The 19,318-nt window shown below is 36.1% G+C and overlaps 1 protein-coding gene across 1 annotated transcript in view; it reads left to right on the top strand.

The window, feature by feature from the left end:
• The window catches only part of LOC137397036 (endoribonuclease Dicer-like), a 133,853-nt gene that overhangs the window by 56,156 nt on the left and 58,379 nt on the right, over positions 1 to 19,318 (top strand). The window contains exon 12 of the mRNA XM_068083318.1: positions 10,159 to 10,337. Within this exon, the coding sequence (XP_067939419.1) occupies positions 10,159 to 10,337 (179 nt within the window). The remainder of the gene's footprint in view (positions 1 to 10,158; positions 10,338 to 19,318) is intronic.

Below are 19,318 nucleotides of genomic sequence, written 5' to 3'. Positions count from 1 at the left end.
TCAAGAACTATGTATTCAAGAGTGTCCTAAAACATGACAGCAGACTTCCTTATAAAAGGCTTTATTTTGATGATGTGCCATGCCAGGATGTTTATCTATTGTACTGTGTTAAGATGTATTTTTATTAAAACATTTACAATTAAGGATTTACTTGTCCTAATCGTTTGTCTCAATGTAATTAAAATATTCAACTAATACTGAAAGTGGTACAGTAATCCCATTCTACTTCATCTTTCGAGGTTTTAGTACTTTGGAAGTAAAAAATAATCATTAAAATAATTAAAAAAACAAAAGTTTAACACATTTTAGTTTTTCTATTTTTTATAGTTTATTCTTTAGGTAAATATATCTCATATTCTGGTCCAGTGAGATCCCTCTATAAGCAGCATGGTGATAGCAGTCGTAGTGGTTTCCTGTTTGTCTGTTACATTATGTGTATAATATAAGTATAAAAGTGCAAAGGAGTTGTGACACCTTTTATAGTGCTTATTTTTAGCATAAAGACAGCGACCCTGCAAATTGCTAATGAAGCTAACAGCTACTATCAATAAAAAAGTGCCTTAAAATTAGTTTCTATTTCGAGGGTGCTTGCTTTCCACGGGTGTCATCGGTCCCAAATAATAGTGACAACTGAGGGACCACTGCATATGAGAAAGACAAATGGTATGATGTAGAATAGCTTAAATGCTTCGTATTAAACTGCTCATTTTGAGGAAAATGTGCTCTGGTTATAAATAGACCATTGAAGTTTGCAGTCAAGACAATTTTTATTATTCACAAAGAGAATTATAGTGGTGTTTAGGGTATTAGAGTTATTATATAAGATTGTTCACCCAGTATCTATTCCATCCTCCATTGCTCTCTACTAGTGAAGCGAATAGCATACACCTTACTAAAGACTAATTATATATTATCAGATTTCTGATCCATTTCAATGTGCATACCTGCATCATCACTCTATTACGATAATTACACCTACGAGGTGCCTACCTGGCATTTAACCTAATATTTCCCAGCCTTGTGTCAAATCACTTATTTTCTAGAAATACAATCACTGGTTATAAATAGGCCATTGAAGTTGGCGGTCAAGACAATTTTTATTATTCACAAAGAGAATTTTAGTAATGTTTAGGGTATCATCCTTAGTGCCTCTTCAAAGGGTTAAACATACCAAAACTAGACAAAACTGCTTAACAGTTATTGTGAGGAAGAAAAGTATATACCAATAAACCCCTATTTATTTGCCATGGCGCTCTATTTTTAACCATTTTTCTATAGTGGCATTCTATTATAGAGGTGGCGTTCTAATAAAGGTGACGTTCAACTAGACAAAACTGCTTAGCAGTTATTGTGAGTAAGTAAAGTGAAAGTGATGTGAAGAAATAAAATCTGAAACAAAAGAACGTGGAGAGGCTGACAAAGATAAAAATAAAAAAGAATATAAAAACCCAAAATGTGCAGGATGTATGTTAATTATGTTAATTTAAACATAAGTCAGTAGAAAAGTTTATGGGTCAAATTGTGCTGTTTCATCTGTTATCATCCGTTACAACATTAACTGCCACAAATTGTGGATAAAGTTGCCTTCTGAAACACACAAGGAAAGAGTTAATTATATTTTATCATTTTATCCCTTTAGTCAATTATACTGATGTGTTTTTGATCGACCTTTTACTAGATTAATGTGCTTCAAGGTAGGGTTGTGCATGGTATGAAAACAGTTGACACAGATTACTAGTGCCAGGCTCGTTGGGTATGTACCATCTACCGATGATGGATTATGTGGTTCCCATCAGTCAAGATTGGACTGATGGAATGCTTGTCATTTCCTGTGCTAATCTATTCATCCTCCCGCACAATTATAGTGTTTTGGACCTTTTTGCTTAAAGTCTGGTTGTTGGTACTCATTACTTGATGTTTTTATTCATGGTAAACCGCAGGACTCCTCCGTAAAATAATTGTGTAGCTTTGAATAGTCAAGGTAAGCGAACATGCCCTGGCTTGGCCTGGCGCTCCTACTGCAGTAGAGCTACCCTGTTCTGTGTACAGTTAGTACATTCATCAATTTCTTACACTATGTTTCCCTGCATGACGCGCAAGTCTGTCTTCATCCGCAAGATGGAAGCAGCAAAAATTTGCAAGTCAAACGAGTTTTGTTTCCGTCAAATCTATATCGACTGTTTCTTGCCTGAGAATACAATAGGATGCCATACAGGCTATTCCATTTTAAACATTTTCACTCTTCAGTCATATGTATCTTGATTTGAGCTGTTTCTAAATGCTCTAGCTTCCAAATGAGACTATGTCGCTAATTATTGACCTATGGTACAGAATTTCTTAATTTTTTTAACAAAACCTCGGTGTTAATTTTCCTTATGTGAATGTTCATTGAAACACTTATCACACTATAACTCAATGTGTGCACAACTCCAAATACACATTATCCGTGTCATGCAAACATGTTAGAGATATGCACATGTGGCTTATGCCATTTCTTTAGTTTGCTCATAATTTTGAATAATTGTCTTAGAGACGCAGTCAATTTTTTCTTTTACATATTGGTAAACAAACTATCGCTAGCAGATGTATATATATATATCTTATATTTATATTTTTCAAAATTTGTCATCGTATGTGTATTTGAAGGGTTGACTGTCCGGCTATAGATCTTAAAATTTTGGAATAAAGTTTCCGTACTGAAGAAGATTTGATCTCGAACCCTGCCGTTCACCAATTGACACCCTACCCATTAGCCTACAGAAATCGAATTGCTAGCTAGCCAATATAAGTCATTATATGACAGCAAATACCTAACAGATTTGCGTACAACGGGGAGGGGGGGTCATAACATAACGTCACGAGAAGCTGTTCGCTCACATTATTAAACGTATTGGCTAATAGCAAGCAACTCTCACTACTTCTCATTGTTTATAAGACAAAACGCTTTTTTCATGATATGTAGTTTGATAGTTAGAATGGCAAATGTTGTTATATTAAATACAAATTAATTTTCTGTCCAAAGACTTTTCTATTACCCGGGCAACGCCGGGTAGCACAGCTAGTATATATATACACTAAGTTTTCATCCAGCGATGGCGTAACGACCAGTGAGTGCGCCAGTGCCAAGGCACTGCGCTGGGCCGACCAGCAGATCATGTTTCCATATGGTGTTATAGTAGAACGATGGTGTGCGATGCCTTATGTAAGGCATAATTATGTTTCTGTATGTAGTACTAACAAGAAAGCAAGACCTATGTGTACGCACAAGTGCACATTGGTCGCTAATGCCGTTTCCACAGCACAAAGGCGGCGCATTGTACATGCATTTTGCTTGCAGTGACACGCAATCACGACAGAATGAGATACACACAGCTGTTTCCATAATGACATCGCTTTGGCATATTGGGGTGTGTCGCTATAATATCGGTGTTCAGAGGCATTGAAATAGTCAGAGGTAGTTTAGTTTTGGTTGTTAGGCCTATAAGAAGCAGCACTCGGTTTAGACTACAAGAAAACATGAGAAACGTTGTCAGCAAGAAAACAAGAATCTTATTAATATCGATAAACTATATAATGAAGAAAAAGCTGGCCTACTTCCTGCCCCTTTTTATAGAGAACTCTCATCTTGACAGACTAATTGTTTACTTTTTAAATATAGCCTATATTGCCCTTGAACTTGGTTAAGTTATTGTAGGTCGGCCATTCTTACATTGTCTTGCCATATTTTAGATGCGTTTATGCCAGTATGATTTATCGGAGTTGCTTCCACGCTAGCTGTACTACCCGGCATTGCACGGGTAATAAAAGTCTTTGGAAAAACATTTGTTTGTATTTAACATATAACAACATTTATTTGTATTTAACATATAACAACATTTTCCATTCTAATTTTCAAACTACATATACTGAGAAAAATGTTTTTTACAGGTCAAATAATTTTTAAAAATAAAACAACTATTAAAGGGTTTAAATGTAGGCTATATGGGAAATAATTAGCAAGTAATAGCTAAATTAAGTCTGTTTTGCTACGATTACAATAAAAGATGATTCGTAATGATGCAATTAGTATGAATTGAGAAAACTAAATAAAAGTCCTGAATATCTTGAATTAATAATAACGATTGCTTAGTCGGTTACTAAAGTTAAAAAAGGTTACTTTTTCACCAGAAGCTATCGATTAAAACTTTGAATACGACGACCCTTGTACCTCTCCATACTTGTAAATATGTAAAAAATGAGATAGGGGAGGAGTAGGAGAGATGGTCACAGAGGATATATAGACCATCCCTTATTGTAGAAGTTGTGTTATGTGTGAATGTTTTCTACTGCCATAATCCTTTTAGCCAATCAACAAAGAGCCCACAGTTGCCATTTTTAACATTTTTCAACATTCATACAAGGAGCTGTAGGTGAGGTGCCTTATGCTTGCAAACTTTGACTATTTCTAGTTAATCAATGCTGGTCGGGTTTTTGTAATTATTAAAAAGCTGTTATGGATTTTAATTTTACATCAAAGTTGAACAGTAAATGAGCCAATCAATGCGTTTTGACAAACATTTAAAACTTCCCAAAAATTTAATCCCAAAAATTCTCAAATTGCTAACGCTTTGACTGAGGATACGTGTGCCACGCCATGGTAGGATAGGTGAACCGGGTAAGCCAAGTATCCTACATGAATGCAGATATATACCTGAAAGATTGGGAATGTGGCCCATATATCCTATTTTTGGATTACTCCAGATCTTCATGCCCCAAATTCACAAAAAGAAAGCAAACAGAGAAGCGATACCTGAGAATATAATGAACAAAGCTCTCAAAGAAGTAGTATAGAATAAGAAAATTATAAACTATAAACTCATCGGGCAGCGGACTATGTATCCTCCATACCGACTCATGTATCCTCTTTGAAAGGATGCATGAGCCACACTTTTAAAACTCACTTTTCATCAAATGTTTTTATGCAGGAGTTTAATGCCATTATGGTATTGTACCAAATGCTTTAACTCATGGCAACATGAAATAAGATGTTTTTTTTGCCTGTTCGGTAGAATATATTCAGGTAGCAAATTATTAGCACTTTTGGAGGCCCACATATCCTACTCCTCCCCTATCGTACTGTCTTTGTCTGACCGAACGGAGAGAGAATGTCGAGGCTCTTCCTACGGAGATAATACAATTGTTCGCGTGAAAAGAATTGGCCTTGACCGCGGGTATAGCGTTTGAACCTTACAACAAACCGAAATTAGAAGTTCAAAAAAACACTAAAATGCATTGTGTTTCATAGAGTTATTAGAATTCATAGAGTTTGAAGTAATACGTCATTTAGCGTGTGCATACGGTATACGGTATATGATAATGTCTTTGATGAATATGCCTTGCATAGCTCAGTGGTAGAGCGCCTGGATATAAAAAACTTGTGGTAGCATTCGCTGGAGTTCAAATCCATCAAAATGCGGAATATTAATTTCAAGAGTTAACTAGCTATAGCTGGACACTCACACCTACATACACACACACACACACGGCCAACTTTGATATATATGTAGATGGTTTATCGGAGTTGCTTCCACGTCGACAATGTCGGTTCGCTGTAAAACAAAAGATTTCTGCAAAAATTGCTTTGCCCCAGTCTGCGACACAAGTTTGGGGAATATTTACATCCAATCAGCGGTTATCTAAAATCAATACTAATTAGTAATTACTATAATTATTATGCATGCACAGCAACGTAGTGACTCTCTTTTTATGTTTATGCTGGTAAGCAGAAGAATGGAACAGATACTGATGTTGTATTTTATTGGCTAATAAAGGTGACCCATCTTGTATAGTCAGAGTTTGGATTGGTTCGGTATGAAGGTTTTGTAAAAATGTATTTTAAATCATAAACAGACTAGAAGCCTGTCTAGCTACAACTCTCTCTCACAACTCTATGTCGAAGAAAACAAAACTCCGGCAAATCCCCTGGTCTAAACGCACTTTTGCTTGCGGCAATCACAAATGTGTGGTAACACGATTAAGTGCAGATCTACTTTAAAGATTTTTATAGAATATTCCACATATATTACAAAACCTCAACATATGAAGTTAATCTGTCGTATTTTGATGCAAATATTCTAATAAGACTACATTGTATTTTGTTCATTTCGAGCTCGGAAAGAATGCTAAATACTTCTAGTAATCACATATTGAAATAGTTGTATTAGGTAAAGCCGTATAAAAAACTTTATACAAAAACTGGCATTATATGTAAAAACTGTTTCAGTATAATTATAGCTGCTAAAAAATTTTTTATTGTTACTTTACCATGGAACAGATGTCAAGGCTTCACGATGCGCAGGTTTGGTAGCAGAGTGAGTGGTAGAAATACACGATGTAACTTAACAGTTTCTTACACAAGATACATGTATTGTTTAATTTGAATGAATTTTTGTATTATTTATGTTTTATTTCAATTTTGATTAGTTGGTTATTTACTTTTGCTTTCAAAACTTTTAAATTTCAGAAAACTTGTTTAGAAATTGTTTTCACGCCGAGGCAAATATTTACTCAAATTTGACATTGTGCATGAAATAATATCTGCGTGTGGAGATTTGTCTATATTTTCCTTTCAAGTGTCGTAGTCAAACTTGGACGGATCACGCTTCTTTGGTAAAGTCGACATTGTCGTTTATAAATATGATTTCTAGCTCCATTTTCTTAACGTAGTCTTTCCGAAATCTTTGGTAAGAATCACCTAATCTTTGATTTCGTTGATGGTGAAATAGGGATAATGCATTGTGGGTAGGATTCACTAAGTTCCCATACAGCGATAGTGTAGTAACACCAGGGTGTACCAATCCTGAAGCACTCCGCTGGGCCAACAAGCAGTTCATGTTTCCATAGACCGCTTTAGTAGAGCGGTGGTTGTGTGATACCTTATTTCCAGGTTAAGCAAGACCCATACGCACACACAATGGCACAATTTTTTTATGGCACAATTTTTTTTATGGCTCAAAAATTGCGCATGACACGAGTCCTTTGCTTCCAAACAGCCACACTGAATCATGACAGAATGAGAGTGACACGGCTGTTTCCACGACGGCATTGCAGGGTCATTTAAGGGTCTGTTTCTGTATGAAAACTTGGTAATTGTTGTGGCTGTCTTTTATCAGACTGCAAATGAGAGATGGCTTGCCTACGGTATGCCAGGTATAAGGATCGATTGTTGGTTCATCACCATGTGTGTCCAGATAAGAACCGATTGCCAACTTGCCAGGTGATGTCTAATACAACATGATTATAGTTTTGGAGATCATCCAATTGTTACGATGTCTTATACATGCGTCTACGCCAGAAGGTATCTTCCCTGGTATAATTTACATATACTACACCAGAAAACGCTTTCTCTGTTATAATAAACATGCGTCTACCCCAGAAGGCATTTTCCTGGTATAATATACATGCGTCTACACCAGAAGGCATCTTCCCTGGTATAATTTCTCCTAGTTGTAGCTTACATAGCTCTCTGTAGAGCACAATGCACAGGCTATTTATTGGTAAATATTCTGCATGTTCATCATTACTGAAGTGTTTTTCGGAGCAATGTCTGCATTTGCTTCTCACCATTTTAGCTTTATGGTTTAGATTTATGTTTGTTTAGTACGTCATCTCTTTGTCAAGAAAAGAGTTCTGTAGCGACAATGCTCGCAGATTCCAGTCAGTGTTAGTCATAGACGCTGTCTATTCATCATCTCTCCTTTTTTACGTTTGCCCTGCCGAGATTAGTTCGCCAGTCGCAGCTGCAGTGGGCGCTCCGTTACCGTGGCAACCGGTGATATCTTCACTATTGTGTGCCAGCTGTAGTGCGCCACCTTTATCTTCTCTCCGCCAGTTTCTATGGCAAAACTGATGTCTGAGGATTTATAGACAATCAGCTTTTTGACTTTAGATTATAATTGTTATATTGAATACATGTAGCAAGCTATGGTAACTGGGTGTAGCATTTGAGAGAAATATTATGTCTCTTAAAAAGAAACATGGTCGCCGTCTTTATGCTAAAAACAGTTTTATCAGTGTCTGTATGCTATTTATCATGTGATATGGCAACTGAAGGTATGAATTTATGCCTGTGGAAGGTAATGTTAAAAAAGACAGAATGTCAACACAAATCTCTTGCGACAAAAGACAAGGTCATATCAACAGCATTGGCAAATTTTTGTATTAAGAATATTTTCACAGCAGTAGTCTTAGAATTTTTGTGACATAAAGTTAGATCTCAATTAAGTACCATCGCAATCTCATGCCTGTGAGAGATCATCAGATGTGGCAGTAAATCGCAGAGAATAGCTATGTGCACAACTATTCTAAAACTTGTGAAGGTTGACGATTTACGCAGGGGTTATTACGCTGTGCTGCCAAGTTGACTGTCATGAGTTCAAATCTAGCCATGAGGCAATCTGTTTTGCAACCTGCACCCCTGGCTTTGGCCGTACACAGCTCTTATTATCATAAAGATTTTTAAGGACTTGCAGGTAAACTTGCAGGTAAAATCTTCCTAAGCTTGTTTGCTGTGTGCTGTCTGACGCATCCCTGAGCTCAGCTCATGTAAAATTCGCATATTTTGCGATTCAAATAGATTTAGCAATCACACACTGTAGAAGCATCATTTGCCATCACACTAAACTCTCATTAACCCTTTAGAATTCGCATGTACAGTTTACGAAGCGGCACAAGCAAGTTTGCCTGCTTTTTGGCTCAAGCCCTCAATTTTATTCGAACTGGATTAAAAATGCACTAGTTACTATCCTCTGACAGGGAGTGCTGTTAAACTGTGTTTCTCTTCGATCCATTGGACTGCGTAGGCAAAGCTTATAATATAAATGTAGCTTGCTCTACTCTGAGCTGCAAATTTCATGCTCTGTAAACCAATGGATATATTATAACAACTCTGAAGATGTATAGTTGCATTCTATAGTAACTGCTACCCTAGCTGTCCAGTGTGCCGTCAGAGATCATCAGGTGTAATAGCTATATGTACAATTATTCTGACATGCTAGTGAAGGATCGATTGGTGTAGTTGTTAGTATAGGGTCACCATGCTGAAGGGCGCGAGTTCGAATCCCTTATGATGCAATCTTTTTTCAACCTTCAACCGTGGCTTCGGACAAACACGACACTTATTATAGTAAAAATTTTATTTCGGCCTCAAGTCCAGCAACTTAAATATTCAATTCATGACCCACTTAGCAGAATAGTTTATTCTGGAATTTTTGCCAAGAAAATATTGAATTTACTATTTCTATGTGTTGTGCGATTATCCTAAAATAATTGCACAACACATAGAGTACACAATCGCACAACCTGTCCTTGCAGGTATCTTTCCTGCCATATCTTTAAAACCTTAAGATGGTCTAAAAGACTTAAGTGTGCTCCTGTTCGTGTTTAAAGGCATATAAAATAATATACTAGGGCTTTATTCTTACAAAGAGCGCATCTGCCTGTTTTTACCCCTTGTCTCTTTCATTACAGATGCTCTGCTCAATCTTAGAGAATTTTTGCAAACAAAATTTCGGCTGATATACACTCAATATTTTTGCTGTAAAAACAAGAGTTTATTTCCTTGTTTTTGTTTGTTTCCTTGTCTCCAAAACTATTTGAAGACCACGATATTATGCGTGAACAGGAAACTAACTTTTCATTTTGTATTGGTGACATGATAATACAATGTTTTAAATTTATGTTTCAGGTAGTTACGCTTTGCGATAAAACAAATGCATCGCATAAAAATATGTAGAAACCAAATTGAATTTTTGTTAAAAGGCTATAATGATTAACAAAAAGTAGTTTTTATTGTTGCCGGGGAGACACGAGATTTGAAGTTTAAAGGTCTGTCAGTGCATAGGTTTTGGAAGTAGACATGGTGATAGGTATTCGGGACATAACTTGTCCTATATCAGTTAATATATTTTCTTGAATTTTTACATTTCAATTTTTACTTTCTCTTACGAAACTGCAATGTTTCAAGGAACTAAGAAAATCATACATTGGAAATTGCTTTGGATATAAATTCGAGTTCGCTCAAACTTCTCGTCACCTGTTAAATTTTGGTATACTATGGTGATCGGAAGGCCCCTCGTAAACCTCGTCCCCTAACCTCTAATTCAACTCTTTCTCTTACAGGTCCAACTGTTACTATGATACTACAAGCCTTGACGATGTCAAACGCCAGCGATTTTATCAATCTTGAGAGGCTGGAAACTGTCGGGGATTCATTCCTCAAGTTCGCTGTCACTCTCTACCTGTTTTGCACCCATCCAGGATTGCACGAGGGTCGGCTCAGCCATGGCAGAGGGAAGCAGGTGAGTTTGGGCCAGTTGCTAGTCACTATGTTTCCATGACGCGGTTAATTCACAAGTTCGTGCCATCCGCAAATCAGAAACGGCAACAACCAGCGAGTCAATCCAATTTTGTTACTCGTAAATTTTTATTGAATGTTTCCTGCTTGTGAAAGATGGAAACAGCACTCGAAATGCCTCGCAAGCTATTCCATTTTAAACATTTCTACTCCTTAGTTGCTTCTATTTCAATTTGAGCAGTTTCAAATAGGCTGCAATGACTTCTTGCATAGAAATCCTAATCTTATTACCAAAGCGCCTGTGTTAGTCCACAACATGCGATATCCATTGAAACACTATTCGCATAGTAACTTAACGTGCGCACAACTCCCCATGGTCATTATCTATTTTGTGGAAACATAATGATTGACAGTTCTAACAGCTGATATGCAGTTTGCCTATCCTTTCTGCATTTTAGAGTTATTCTATAAGATTGTTCACCCAGTATCTATTCCATCTTCAAGTCACAAGTCAATCTTGGTCTTTACTAGTGAAGCGAATAGCAGACACCTTACTAAAGACTAATTATATGTTATCAGATTTCTGATCCATTTCAATGTGTATACCTGCATCATCACTAAATTAGCGATAATTACACCTACGAGGTACTTACTTAGCCTTCAACCTAATATTTCCCAGTCTTGTGTCAAATCACATATTTTCTAGAAATATAATCACTTGTGTTGAAGTTGGTGATCAAGACAATTTTTATTACTCACAAAGAGAATTATAGTAATGTTTAAGGTATCATCTTTGGTGATTCTTCAAAAAGTAAAACATACCAAAGCTAGACAAAGCTGCTTAGCAGTTATTGCGTGGAAGAAAAGTATATACCATAAAACCCCTATTTATTTGTCATGGCGCATTGATTTTAACCCTTTTTCTATAATGGCATTCTATTAGAGGTGGCGTTCTAATAAAGGTGACGTTCAAATAGAGGTTTTATGGTAAATGTGAAGACAAAAACTTGAAACTTGTGAAAGTAGAAAAGCTGATCGTGTCGATAAAAGATTAAGTTTAAAAAAAAATCAAATACAAACACTAAAGATGTGCGTAATGCATGTTAATTTGAAAGTCACACAAATGTAGTCTAGAATTAGACTGGCTCCATATTTCTATATTGACCTCCAGCTACATACTGTCTGCTCTGGTACCAAGGCTACGCCTCAGTTCGTCTGTTTTTAAGCTGGTATAACGAAAACCTCTTTTCTCCGGTTAATACTATATTTATTTAGTTCTGTGCATATAATTTAAGTTTTCAAACAATTTTAGTTCCTATGCAATTATATCTAATAAATTTGTTGAAATTTTATATGTATTTTCATGAAATATTTAACTTTTAAGTTTTCAAGCTTGTTAATGAATTAAGCAATAGAAAATTCCTTTTTATAATACTATTTCCTTCAGCATCTAGCCATTTCGACATGTTATGTTTAAATTGAAACAGGTTAACTTGGCCTATTTAAGATTGAATATATCTCTACTTGAAATACATGTGTATGCTCGAAGCTAACAGAATACGCCAATGAATTGTGGGAAATATGAAAATAGATCAAACAACTCGACACACAAAACCTATCGGAATCACTCTCCAGAGATGTAGGTGCTCATGTCAGTGTCATACATCGACTACCCAGTACAGTAGATTCTTGAACATGGTAGAATTTCGCTGTGAACTCAGAACAACAATCACTTGTTTCATATTTCAAGGATACCTTGCTTTGAGTTGTTGGCGCATTTCAGTGTTGTCAAAGATAATTGATAATAACTAAATTCTCCACTTAAAGGTAAACTGACAGCACAAATTTTTATTGCATTAACAGCAGCAGATAACATTATATATTTGGGTTTGAATAGTATCTTTGTTTTATTTCAGCCTCATACCAAGCTTTATCAGCATCTTCAAGTCGTAAATATGTAAAATAAGATTCTCTATCTTTGCATAATATCAATCATAAACAGCTATGACTCTATATAATTATATTGAAGTTATTCGTTTTTTGAACTGGACTAAAAATTGTTCATTTTAAATCCTTATTCATGAAAGCGAAGTGAGCTTTAATAAGTTCTCAACATCTGGTCTCCAGTAATAGTGTATTTAATTAACAGTTTTTAAAATTTCTAATTTGTGTGAAAGAAAGTTTTTTTAGCACACTCCGTAAGATATATGAACAGACATATGGTATTTATGGAATCTGCTTCGATCTTGCGTTATAATTATGTGCCATGTTTAGTAACCATAACAACGCTGCATGGTGACTGGATGAGGAAAATGTATATGAATGGCTGCCAACAGAAGTGCTTTTGTCTGGCGCATTACTTTGTCTTTGTGCATTAGTTAATTGTCAGCATATCCGTGTTTCACTGTAAACATGACCTCTTTAAGTCACGGATTAGGGCTTGCATCACGAGTTTTTTGTCTTCAAAACTGGTCTTTGATTATTTTCACATCAAAGTCAAAAGCAAAATATCTTGACCATATTATTACGAATTTATGTAGTTTAAAAGGCTGTCACTTAACTTTTAAAGATGGACTTACTATCGGTATCATCGAGCGAACAGGTATTTTTCTATCATTTGTGATTGATTTTGACGTTGGAGGTGTCTGATTGTTAAGATATTTAAAAAGATTAAAATTGATAAAACTTGACCGTGTTTAAACCGTTCAGATCAAGGAAAAGTGTGATTATGACGCCTGTAGTTGCCAAAAGACTGACAGAATATATATAGAGACTGACGAATAGTCGGTGTCGCCATGATAATAACTAGTGACGCCATTTTACGTGTGCTTTTCTTCTGAGCGTTTTAATCACGATGAAGAGTTTTATGGATTTTAATCTTGAAACATCCTGGCAGTCAGATCATCTCAAGCGTCAAAAACATTGCAAATGATAGAAAAATATTGGTACTTTTGTATAATCGTAAAAATGGAATACAGAATGCGTAAAAATTATTTTCACATAAAAATTGCTCTATTTTGGTAGCTCTATTGTGGTGTCTTCACAGTATTGTACGACTATCAAGTTACTCATAGTCATGATATCAGAGATCATTGAACAGACTAGCTCATGGAAAATAGGTCTTCAGTCTCAACTGTCATGCATCTATCATCCATGTTTTCATACCGAAACAAAAAGAGTAACCTGATTAACGATGATAAAAACATGAGGTAAACAATATATACAAGGTTATGGTTACTGGGCCAAGAAATGGTATAAAGAAATTACAATTTATTCTTATGGATACGTTTGCTTCAGCATACAGTACTTTGGACATGTGAGAGATTTTGGAACGACTTAACTTGTTATGTCAAAGTTAGACTGTACTTGTATACTTGTTATATGTTATGCCGCTTTTCAATGACAGCTAGTCGTTTCTTTATTAGATTAATTATTACCCTGGCAATTCAGTGCGCTGTGAGAGATAGTCAGGTGTAATAGCTAACCACATAATCATTCCAAAAACAGCAAGGCGGTCGGCAGTGGTAGTGTCAGTCTACTAAGGTGAAAGTTATGAGTTTGAAGCTCATTAAAAGCAATCTTTTTTTCCTAACCTTTTGTGACTTTGTACAGATGGATGGACAGACATGGCTTTTATTATAGTAAATGTCTTATTTTGTTTACCTTTAATGGTCAGAGAGCAATCAGCTTTCAGTAGTTTCTTTTTTGAATTATATTTTACAGTATTTATTTTATTTTTTGTTAAACAAATATCTTTATATTAAAGTGATAGAAATCTTGTTTTAACATTACATTCGTTTTGGATGCAAAGCGAATATCACTTGTAGTAGTTAAGGCTGGTTCACACTATATCGCCGTATTTAGGCGTTAATCCCACAATACTTCGGTGATCGTCGATGGTAACCATGTTATCGTCGTTATCATCATCGTTATCATCGCTATCACAAACCGTTTGCATCAGGAAATACTCCGTGACGTAGTGTTCCCATTTCTCTTTTTAAATTTTCGCGGAAAAACCTCTTTGTTTTCGCGTGCTGGAATTAAATGTTAGTCCCGCAGCGATTATCATAAACGGATATGAATAAATCACGCTATCCACGACCGCGAATTACTATCGCCTAAATGGTTCACATTCGAAAGGCGGTCGTCGATACTCAGCGAAACATCGGGAAAGTTTGACAGCTGCAAACTTTCCTGATGTGTTCGCGATGCTTCGTCGATGTCATCAGTTCACGATTCACATAATTGATGATGAACGCCGAAAGGAAAACACTGACAAACGGCGATATATTATGAACCAACCTTAATATATGGAACCCATTTGCTGATTTATAAACTGAAAGAGCTTATCACAGAGTTCAGTTTGTTGCTCATTTATATCTCTAACAACTAATATGCAAGCAGTCCAAGCCGAGAGCCGGGTTTACTGGTTATTTCACTTACATGTGGTGGCAAAGTTGTGACTTGCCATGCAGAGACTATGTTGGGGATTTGGTCCTCTCAACAGTTAGTTTTTATCACTATGTTTTCATGACGAGGTTAATAAAGCGTGTCGATCGAGTAATTCATCAAACTAACGTTGTTAATTAATTTAGTAAATATCGATGTCCATGCGATTTAATAATAGAGTAAAATCCCTAAATTTGAGATCACAGACAAGGCGTTTTACGAGTGATAACATTTATTACGACCTATATAAAAATTTCGTGTTGATGATTGGCGACTTTATATTTATCGCTCGTGGTTTCTTTTCAGATGTGTCACTAGTGACGTCACAAAATAAGCACCCGCTGGAACGTGAGCTTTTTAAAAGAGGGCCTCAATCAAACACATATATCTCTGGACAGGGTTGGTCTACAAAGACAAAAATGGCATCAAATTGTAGCGGATGTTTTAGCCTTTTATGGGTCTTAATTTCATTAAATCGAATTTTTTGACGCAACCACATATTTAATCCCCAAGTTTGCGTCATCCACAAGATAGAAACGATAAAAATCTCCAATTCACGTGAGTTCTGTTACTCGCCAATTTTTCTCACAAACTTTTTGCGAATGACGGAATTGGCATTTGCGAATGATCCTCAAGAAAATGCTGCCTTAGCTGTTCCACTTCGAACATTTTCTACATTTCAGTAATTCTTATTGTTATTTGCCGAGACTGGAGTACGTTGCTATGACCTCTAGCGTAGATTTTCTTATCTCTTCTAACAAAACGTTCCGCAACATACCAATGTCCATTAAAACACTCATCACACGGTAACTCAACACGCGCACAATCCCAAATCCATATCACCAGCACAATGAGTTTTATGAGAAGTGAACGAGTTGATTGACGTAAAGCAAACGATTCCAAACCTTTTGTGTGATTGACACAGTAGTCCGCTTGCAATCCTTTATCGTTTACCTCACCTTTGTCTCTAAAAACGGCACACTTTTAGATGGAAAATTTTTATTGCTATTTAATTGACTCGGTTAACACCGCTCTGACTGCCAAACTATTTCCGTTTCTAATCTATCTCCATTCGCTATCGGATGGTGGTAGCACATCTATGGATCTACCGGATGGTGGTAGCACATCTATGACATGTAATCATCTAATTGTAGAGGTCTTGTTTCTACAGGCAACCCTCATTTGTTTAGGCTAAAACATACTGGGCCATGTCCAGACATTGAAAAATTTAGGAAAATTTAGTACTGTATGCAGTACTGTACTGTGCATTGAACAGCCTATATTGTCTCGCACACATACCCCTAGTCTACCATATGGTACAATATGCATATACAGTATACATGAAAGATTAAAATATGGCTATACCTACAACAGGATACAGAATAATATTAATAGCAGTAATAATCAATGGAAAACTGTGGGAAACTCACGCACAGGGGTCATCTTTGGTGAGAGGCAACTACCAGTAAAAGGTGTAATTCTTCGTACAAACACAGCTGTATCGGACAATCGTCTAAACCCCAGACGTTGACCGGACAACAAAAAAAGTATGGGAAGTGAATTTCACAGGGGGCGAGCGACAGTATTTGAAATACATGCAGCATGACTAACTTAATTCTTCAAACCATTCCATATCATTACCATTCGCTGCATTTGTGTCTGTTCCTACCTTGTCGGTGCGAGACTATACCCAGCTAGCGGTGACCTATACAGATTCTTGTCTATTTCAAAGAGACTAGTCATAGGTGGTATGATTATTGTAGCATCTATAGATGTAGGCTGTATTCGTCATCAAGGTTTGCTGAAGGTAGAGTATCGACGTTTTAGTGACTAGAATGCAGTCCAAACTAGTCTTACGATTACTACTACATATGAAACCTTCAAACTCGGAATATAAATTTGGGCAAATATTTTACTTGACGTATGACATAATCTGTTAGATATACGTATTTTTAAGCCTAAAGTTTTGTAATTGAATGCAAAGAAGCTGGTATCAGTTAGAATAAAACATAAAACACAATGAGAATATAAGAATTGAGTGGATTTAAACAGTATCTATTTTAAGAGTAGCTACTATATGCTGAGTATTTCTATCGTCCATTCAACTACAGGACTTAACTCTTTCACTACTGCGATAAAATCGATATTCTGACTAAATTAATTCAACCGAATTCTCGAAAAATCGATATGCTGTTAGTATTTCTGCAATATCTCGAAAACCAATGCAGCTATTGTTTTACTGTAAAATGCATATTATTCAGAACGGACTTCCCTATAAGTTTAAAATTGTTTAGGGAATCCCACTCGCGCAAAATTTCTGACACTTTATTTGTACAGAAAAAATGCGGGAAATTTCTTATTGCTATGATGATTGCGATCTGGTTTTCCCGTTGGAGAAAATAATTAGAAATCGCATTGCTTAGCAAAAAGATTTTCGATTGGTTGCATGTGGTTGGCAACAAGATTGTTTCATTGGAGACAAAGTTTGATTAGTTTAGCTAATGTGCAGCCTTCGTAATGAAAATAAAAGTGAAACCTTATTGATAAGCAGATACATCGGCTTGCAGTCTGTACTTGTATTACTGCGGGAGCCGATACATCGGTTTACGGTAGTGAAAGAGTTAAGAATCTCTAAGCCAACACTTCCGTTCACACACCTTCAAGTAGTGATTATTATCTTTTTTTATTGAGTACTACCTTATTACTTTAATTTTTTTATATATCATTGACTTTTTTTACAATCTTTTATATAATTACTTTGTTTTCATTGTATAAGGATCTGATATTCGTAATTATTATTGTTTTTTTTGTTCTGGAACAGATTAAACAAAATGCAATAAATTCTCATGAAATACTTGCTTCGACATACAACTGTCTCAACTTCCCAAGCATTTATCGAACTGGATTAACTTTTTAAGTTGAGGCATGACTGGGTTTGTAATCTAGATTTTAAAGTCAGAAAATACATTGAACAAATGAACACAAATGAACATTGTTTGTATAAAATGTTGAATTAGACGTCATAAATGCATATGCCTTAAGCATATGGCTTTTACCTCATAGCTAATGTAGAAATCAGTTCTTTGAATCAGTTATATCTGCTGCGGTTGGACAGCGACTGGATGAACAATGCAAGGCACCAACTTAATTGTCAATATGTCTAGTAGAATCATCAAAATGCATATCAGTTGCCATTGCAAAACTCAGCCTCAACAAAGTAAACTGGTGCGGGCATTTCATCTATTCATACTTTGCATGGAAGCGTTTACATTTCTATGGGTTGCTACATCGACTGACCTCGAGTGACGCGCTATATGTACAGTAAACAGCAGGGCATACATAGCTGCCCGTGTTGCAATGCCTCTGTGAATCACGATCGGCTAGTGCAGGCTTCTCAACCTCACTTGCCTATGACATCACGCATTGTCCGTGGCTATTTATTTGTTATTGCCTTAATTAAAAATTTTATTAGTATGATTCTTTCAAGAAAGAACCCTGCAGGAGAGTGTCAGCATCTAGAACATTCCGTTATGAATTAGGGTTGGCTATTGTACATGTTGGTATCAGTGACTGACATCGGACTCCAAAAGTAGTCAATTTTTTAGTTTGTTTGTCGAAGTATTGTCCTTTTCCGATCGCGTACTTATCGGTGTAACTGTTCCTGTATCCAATAGTGTGCCTGCTGGTAATTGTCTTGTATTTGGTACACTCTCTCTTTTAATGGTAGAAAATTATTAATAATATATTATCTCATTGAACTTGAGGTTCTATTGCTGCCTGACAGGAGTACATCAAAACCTATCTGTGGCGCTTTACCACCACAGATGTTGGCGCATGGTTCGGTTGCAGACACTATTCTGTTACACCCCCTGTCTGTCTGTCTGTGTTAGACAGACTGCTAGTAGAATGTTACAATATGTCATCTAGTGTCACAATGCCTGGAATTCAAATCGGACAACAATAAATCGTGAGTCATACCAACTGCAGGTGTGGTAATTGCCAACAGTCCATCTGCACTGAGTTGGAGTATGTTGTAGCCGCTTGAATAATTGTGAATCGTCATTATTTTTAGCGATTACACATTTTTCTTTTATCTCATGCCTAGCTTGAACCATTGCATTTGCCCTCTTTTATAATTAGCCGAAGAGTTGTTTATTAGTATTAATTTGTTCTTATCACGGGCTATTATTATAACAACAATAATTATTATTATTATAATTATTATTATTATATTATTATTATTTTCAAAGTCAGAAATTTCCACATTACATTCACCTGGTCATCTTATCAATGGCGTTAATATATATTTCACTGTTTCACCATATCGACAGAAGAAAAGGATATTCCGCTTACAGAAATCTGTAATAAGACTTGTGTACTACCAATCACATATTCCAGCTCACCACATTTCCACCAATCACTTTGCCAAATCTTTAAACATATTGCCTTATTCCAAACTTGTTTGTTTCTGGCTAGCAAGTAAACTTCGCTCGTTTCGTAAACTATGCCCAGAGTATTTGTGTTTAACCATCCACA

This window comes from Watersipora subatra, chromosome 5, assembly GCF_963576615.1.
Source record: "Watersipora subatra chromosome 5, tzWatSuba1.1, whole genome shotgun sequence".
Classification (NCBI taxonomy): domain Eukaryota; kingdom Metazoa; phylum Bryozoa; class Gymnolaemata; order Cheilostomatida; family Watersiporidae; genus Watersipora; species Watersipora subatra.
Note: the sequence above shows the minus strand (reverse complement) of the source record. Positions and strands in the feature narration are given on the sequence as shown.